Raw genomic sequence first — 7,659 nt, 5'->3', positions numbered from 1 at the left:
ATTATTGTTTTGAAGATTAAAAAATAAAGAGGATAAATGCCATTTTAAGTCCAAAATTAGGAAAGTATTTGTGAAATGTATGACAGTTAAATAATAATATATCTTAAGTATAAATCACTAAAGGAACATTATTTTTCAGAAAAAAAAATAGAACTATTCATAATTTGACCAAGGCTTTGGTCACTAAACAAAATATTTCAAAGCATTAACAAAAAGAAAGCAATCTCTAATCTTAATACAACAGACTGAGAAAAAAATAATATATGGAAGGGTACAACAGAATGCTTTCATGAGGTATCTTTAAAAACTGTTTCCTAAAGTGGTTCTTGGTCAAACAGCTGCTGGCTCACTAGACAAAGAGGAGTGTAGTTAGCCTTGGACAAAAAGGAACTGAAGGAAGACCCTGGAAAAGATTAAAAGTGACCTTCATTTTGTAGAGAGAAACAAGCTATAACATGTAGTATCTAAGCTGATTAGAAGAACTCAAAAGAGAAGCTCATACTTGTGCATCAGAAGGTAAATGAAAAGAGTGAAGTTACCTCTTTGCTTCAAGGAAGAAAGGAAAACTGTGGATGCCATCTGTTTCTGTTTACCTATTTCAGGCCTGGCTAGCCACAATGTGATTTTAAGACCATTAGGTACAACTGATTTGAAAAAAAAAAAAATGCTTCAGTCTATGAGAAATTTCTTCCCAAGATTGAAACCTTGTTTTTAGAGGCAATTTCCTATATTTTGAAAAAATCAAAATAATAAATTAAAAGAAAAATCATTCAGGTGAGGTTAGAGAAAAAAAAACAGCAGCATTATTTTAAAGTTGTAAACTATTTTGTTTACTTATAGTTTAATTTACGTGTAGTAGATATGCATTTGTAAGGTTCTTTGGCTCAGGTAGGAGATCCTTCTGTTTCCCACTGCACCTTACTTAATCTTCCCACCTGCAAATAATTAAGATTATCCCTGGGAAAAAAAGATGTCAACAAAATTGATCATGTTTAAATGCATCAGTTTCTAGATGATTTATCTAAGTCTTAAAAGAGTAGAACCCAGCAATTAAAGTGAGCATTAATTTCCATCTACCAAATCAGAAGACTATTCTAACTCTTTGAGAATTAGATGTTGAAAATATGGCCCATGAATTTAGCATGATTAAAATAAAAAAACAAGCAAACAAAACAAACCCAACATCTTGAAAGGACATTTGACTCTAAAGTCCCAAAACTAATTACCAGTTTACAAATTCTAAGTTTAGCATTATTCTATTACACCTTTTTATTTGTAAGTGTCATCTCACAAAAGTTTTAAATTTTGCTGTTGTGCATTTAATTTACTTTTTCTTTTATTGTTTATGTCTTTGTTGACCTGCCAACCATTAGGCATCAAAAAACAGTCTATAGCCAAGCTGCAGGATAAATGAACACATAATTGGACTTAAAAATAGTCAACTATGTCTAGCATACAATTTGTGGGGGATGGTTTATGACCACATATATTTGTACTTTGATGGGAATATCTTGAGATAAAATTAGAGAGAAGGAGTGGAGTAATATTCACATTTTTGTTGCAGTCATCCCTGAATTTGAAGAAATACCGAAGCACATCTTATGAGGAGAAAAATAAATTCATATAAAATTTTGTATATTTATTCTGTATGCAGTGTTAATCTCTGTTTGCATACACCATAGAAATTAAATTAGGGCTACAAAGGGTATTTAATGAGTATAAGATATCTTAATGTACCTCAAATGCAATTAATTGCATTGGACCAATCTAAGTTACTATTCTTCAGTTTTCATCTATTTTTATTCTGATGTAAAAATGAACCAGAATCTGTGTGAAATTATTTGAATCTAATGTCTTTTGAACATTTTTCTTACCATGCCTTAAGATTTAAAAAAAAAAAAAAAAAAAAAAAAAATCCCTTAGTTGGGCAACTTTTGCTCTTGGTTAAGCCAGTTTGGATTTAACATTGACAGGACCAGCTAATTTCTTACCACTTAAGATAATAGCTTGTGGGCCTGACTGATGTAAAAATATTTAACAACTGTTGAAAAATAGTCATCAATGAATCTTAAAGATCATACTCATATAAAACAATATAGCGCTTTAACTTTTTATTTACTGAATTTTGGGAGAAAGGAATGGTGTTCCAGAAACTGGGATCACTCAGGCGCTCAGGAAGCATATGATTAGCCGCTGATATAAAGGCCCAATATTGGAAGAACTGTTAATGCAGTTCCCTAGAGACAGTGAGTGAATTATTAGCCTGGTTGAGATATTAAAATGTGTTGATATTATATTATACATGTAAATTAAATGCTCTCAATCTCCCTCTGCACCCTTATTTTTGCATGGAAGGATTGTTACTTTACGGGAGAACCAATGCTTTTTTTTTTTTTTTCCTTTTTTTTTAAGTGATTGAGTTTCTTTTTCTGAACCCTGAGGTATTTTCACACATTTCATTAATTAAAGTATCAGAGAAGTATATTGAGAACCTACTACATGTCACACATTATCCTAGGATCTGTAGACAGAAAAATAATAAAACTTTGTGTCTTTATTTAAATTTCGTTGACTGCCCGCCACCAAGTGAGTCTCCTTACACACACCGTCAAGTAATATAAGCATCTGGGAGATCTTTTTTGCCTTTTAAAAATATATAGATAGTCTGACATATGTATATAAGAATATAAAATTCACCACTTTATGTTTTGTGTGTGTGTGTGTGCTGTGAAGAGCTCCTTTATTGGGGTGACGGATCCAGTGGCTCCAAAGTAAAGAGCTGATTTACTGCTGTGAAGGGTTTGAGGCTTTGAATTTCAAGCTCTGGTTGTGTCCTTGGGCACCTGAGCGTGAATAGTTGCCGCGAGGCTTGACCAAGCTAAGGCCCCAGGCACTTTGGCATCCGGGCCAGGGATGGCCTCCATGCCCCACAGCGTGAAGCGGCTGAAGCTGGTAGTGGTTCAGCTGAAGCGGTCGAGGTCGCGCTCTAGGGGCTCCTTTTCTTGGTCGTCATTCCCGGAACCCCGCCAGGGGTCTGGCTTCCCCATCGACACCTCCTCCTCTTCAGTCACCATCACGGATCCTACAAGGCTAGGCGGCACCGCCACCTCCTCGCCCCTTAGTCTGCAGCCCCGAAATGATATTTAGAGTCCCTCGGGGCCCTGGCGTATGACTGGCGACAAGAAGCGCCGCACAGTGGAGGGCAGTCCCCCGCGACCTCGCAGGGTATCAGGTGCAATGGGGCGGGGGCGGCGTCCTGCAGTGTGGCTGGGCGCAAGTGGACGCGGTACCTCTTGATAGCCGCCTCGTCGCCGCTCTCCATCCTCGCTCCTATGCGACAAGACTTTATCCCTCTTAAAGTGGACGATTTAGTAGTACCGGTGAAGGAAGGAAACAAGAGCTAACCATAGCAATAACATTTTGTTTTTGAAACCCATCTTGCAACTGCCTGACTGCAAAATGTACTTACAGATTCTGCAGACAAAAATTGCTGCCACTTCTTAAAAGATTTTATAGTGAAAACTGACTTTTTCCCCAAATCCCTGATTCAAGGACTGTTGCGTAGAAACCCATGAACTGCTAAGATAACCCTTCACTACCAATTAAGATAAGAGGTTGTTTAAGTAACCTAATGAGTACCAACTTTCTCTTGTTCCCTTTAAAAACTGTCTCTCAAAATAGTTGGTCACGACACAATGTCAGATGCTTCTGGAATCTGTTTCTCGATTTCCAATCCTAAGACTGCCAACACACTCCTTATTTGGACTTCAGTTTCTGTTACTCTTTGGTTCACCATGTTGTGCAGGGATCACCTCTCTCTAGTTCCAGAGCACATTTTATCAGTCCTCAAAAGAAGCCATGCATCCACCAGCAGTAACTCTCCACAACCTCTTTCATCCAGTCCTTAGCAACCATTAATCTGGTTTTGGTCTCTATTTATTTGCCTTTCCTGAACATTTCATACACGTGGGATCATTCTGTATCTGGCCTCTTGCATCTGACTTTTTCACACAGTATAACGTTTTCAAGGTTCACCCATGTGGTGCCTTGTGTCAGTTTTTGCTATTTTCACGTCAGATTTTGAATGGGTATGTTTTTCCTCATTTTTAAGTGATTTCCAATTGTAGAAAATCTGTTTGTGTGTGTGACTGCAATTTAACCATTTTATTTGCTATTAAGATACACGTTTAAGAACCTGTAGTTGTTACTCCCATTTTGCAAATATGGCATTAAAATATATTGATGAGTGGGGAGACTTGCCTCCCATTTTATTTCATCAAAGAAATCTTGTCATTTCTCATCAGACTTTAAGATTTATTGAGGAGAGTTATTCACTTCTTTAGTTTGGTAAACTGTGATCTTTAAATTTTGAAGGAGGTTGAACTAAAATGTAAAATATGATAAACTGATGACTGTAATTTATTAGTTGTGAATAGAAATTTAATTTAGACTTGTAAAAGATTGTTTTTTAAATTGCTAATTGTGTGATAGTGAAGAAAATGCCTTCAAAAGTATTCCACTATACAATCTACAAAGAAAAGAATTGTATCCTCTTTTTAGTGTATCTTAAAACTGTTTTGAGTTCTTAGCATTTTGGGATTCTCTAGAGCCATCTTGTGCCTCTGGAGAATCTCAAAACGAAACAATTTCTTTTTTAAAAGTCAAATGTTAGCCATTCTAGAAGTTGGGCATAAAATACTTGTGGCCAGGCACAGTGGCTCACACCTGTAATCCCAGCACTTTGGGGGTGCCAAGGTGGGCAGATCATGAGGTCAGGAGATTGAGATCATCCTGGCCAACATGGTGAAACCCTGTTGCCACTAAAAATACAAAACATTAGCTTGGCGTGGTGGCGGTTGCCTGTGATCCCAGCTACTCTGGAGGCTGAGGCAGCAGAAGGGCGTGAAGCTGGGAGGCGGAGCTTGCAGTGAGCCAAGATCGCTGCCACTGCCCTCCAGCCTAGGCGACAGAGCGAAACTCCATCTAAAAACAAAACAAAACAAAACAAAAACTTGTAAGTATATGTTAATATTCTGATACTTAATGCCTGTGAAAAATGTGTATAGAATTTTCATATACTCTTTAAATAGAAGTGAAGAAAAAGCGATAATGATTACTATAAATTCAATATGCAGTTATGTATGTATGTATGTGGTTAACACAATTAGGTTCTCATTAAGCTTTGTTTTTTAAAGGTAACAAGCACATATATTGATAATGATAAACAATTCATATAGCTTTTTCTGTCCTCTCAACTGGCGTAAAAGGTCAGTGAAAAAATTGGGGATTAAGTCAAATTTGCACTTTTCAGGAGAGTAGTAGAGCCTTCAAGGCGGCCGATCAGCAGGGCAAGTAGTCAATGTTACTGAATTATCATGTTTTGCTTGAGAATGAATACATTGTCAGGGCACTAGGGGGTAGCCTGGTTGGGCGGAGTTGAGAGGGGTGTTGGGGGCGGAGAAATGAAAGTTTCATTACAAAAGTTAAGGTAACAAAGAATCTGGTAGAAGTAAGTTGTGGATAGTAAATTAAGTTTCAAAATCTGGCACCTTTCAGTTTTGTCGCAGCCTCCTTGTTTTTGACAATGCAATCATATGCTTCTGCCATGTTAAGCGTATTTAACACTGATGGTTACAGTCCAGCTGCGCAACAGAATATTCCTGCTCTCCGGAGAAGCTCTTCCTTCATTTGCACTGAAAGCTGTAGCTCTAAGTATCAGTGTGAAGCAGGAGAAAACAGTAAAGGCAGCGTCCAGGATAAAGTGAAGCGACCCATGAACGCATTCATTGTGTGGTCTCGCGATCAGAGGCGCAAGATGGCTCTAGAGAATCCCAAAATGCGAAACTCAGAGATCAGCAAGCAGCTGGGATACCAGTGGAAAATGCTTACCGAAGCCGATAAATGGCCATTCTTCCAGGAGGCACAGAAACTACAGGCCATGCATAGAGAGAAATACCCGAATTATAAGTATCGACCTCGTCGGAAGGCGAAGATGCTGCAAAACAGTTGCAGTTTGCTTCCGGCAGATCCCTCTTCGGTACCCTGCAGAGAAGTGTACAACAACAGGTTGTACAGGGATGACTGTACCAAAGCCACGCACTCAAGAATGCAGCACCAGTTAGGCCACTTACCGCCCATCAACACAGCCAGCTCACCGCAGCAACGGGACCGCTACAGCCACTCGACAAAGCTGTAGGACAACCGGGTAACATTGGCTACAAAGACCTATGTAGATGCTCGTTTTTACGGTAACTTACAGCTTTCTTATGTTTACACTTTCTTATGTTTAGTTTCAATATTGTTTTCTTTTCTCTGACTAATGAAGGTCTTATTCATTTCGGTTTTACTGGTATTTCATTTTAAACTTAATTTCAAGACAAGTTGTGTCAACACGATTAACTTGCAAAGAAATAAAACATCCAGAAGTGATCCCGCCTATGTTTGTGGCTATTTAACAGAGTACTAACTTGATACAAAGAGACACTGCGGTTTATTTTAAATACTCTAATGAGAAACACATTTCAAACTTGTACAAAAAGAAATCACACTTCTATATGCAGCGTGTTAGGCAGTCCTTTCTAGACTGTGTATACATTGGTCTTTCAGTTACTTTGCATGTCTCTGTAAATTGCAGGTAACTAAGGAATGGATATGTAAGCAGGATCAAACTTGTTTCTTTCTCTCCCCTTCACGCTGTGGAAACACCAGTTTTGCCTCCACTTGCAATTCAGTTCCTTTACTCCATATAAATCCAAACGGTTGACATTTCCTTTCAACTAGTTATAAAATGTCTCTGGTAAAACAAAATCTTTAACTCACTGTCATTTTTATATCTCTATGAAACTCATTGTTTTGCCTTTCTTCTGAAAACCCTTAAAATGGCAATCTACTTGTTTTCATGGCCCATTAGCTTCTAAGCCTGTGGAGTGAAAAATACAGATGGAATGTTGAGAATACTGACTACCTAGATTATGGAGATGGAAGGACAGGGGCTGGTGACCCAAGTGGTTTAATTTGATAGGATTTAAATAAAAATTTAATGCTAAGACTTCATAAAATTTGCATATAAGCTAAAACAGAAAACTAGAAGTTTGGCAATAACTGTAAACTACATTTTGAAGTATAAATTACAAAGAAATTTTTCTACAATAAAAATAAATCAAAAGTTAAAATTAATGGTAGGTATCAAAGTGAACTTTCCAATATTCCAAAACTTTTCAGACACACTACCTTAAATAATAAAACTCAAACACTAAAAGAGTGTATATTAGAGATGGATATCATGTTTCTCAAAGTTCAGGGTTTAAAAAAAGCTGTAGGCCGGGCGCGGTGGCTCAAACCTGTAATCCCAGCACTTTGGGAGGCCGAGACGGGCGGATCATGAGGTCAGGAGATCAAGACCATCCTGGCTAACATGGTGAAACCCCGTCTCTACTAAAAAATACAAAAAACTAGCCGGGCGAAGTGGCGGGTGCCTGTAGTCCCAGCTACTCAGGAGGCTGAGGCAGGAGAATGGCGTGAACCCGAGAGGAGGAGCTTGCAGTGAGCTGAGATCCAGCCACTGCACTCCAGCCTGGGTGACAGAGCAAGACTCCGTCTCAAAAAAAAAAAAAAAAAAAAAAAAAAAAAAGCTGTTACCTTCATAAATTACTTTATTCC

General features: G+C 38.1%; 1 protein-coding gene and 1 pseudogene across 1 annotated transcript; one reads left to right on the top strand and one right to left on the bottom strand.

Annotated features, from left to right (window-relative positions):
- Nucleotides 1-2,098: 2,098 nt before the first annotated feature.
- LOC141409501 (ribonuclease H2 subunit C pseudogene) lies at nucleotides 2,099-3,829 on the bottom strand (annotated as a pseudogene).
- Nucleotides 2,389-6,429, top strand: SRY (sex determining region Y). Its single transcript, XM_074030421.1, has one exon. It carries the CDS (start codon nucleotides 5,585-5,587, stop codon nucleotides 6,194-6,196), a length of 612 nt encoding a protein of 203 aa, XP_073886522.1. The 5' UTR covers nucleotides 2,389-5,584; the 3' UTR covers nucleotides 6,197-6,429.
- Nucleotides 6,430-7,659: the final 1,230 nt, after the last annotated feature.

The sequence above is a fragment of the Macaca fascicularis genome, chromosome Y (genome assembly GCF_037993035.2).
Source record: "Macaca fascicularis isolate 582-1 chromosome Y, T2T-MFA8v1.1".
NCBI lineage: Eukaryota > Metazoa > Chordata > Mammalia > Primates > Cercopithecidae > Macaca > Macaca fascicularis.
Note: the sequence above shows the minus strand (reverse complement) of the source record. Positions and strands in the feature narration are given on the sequence as shown.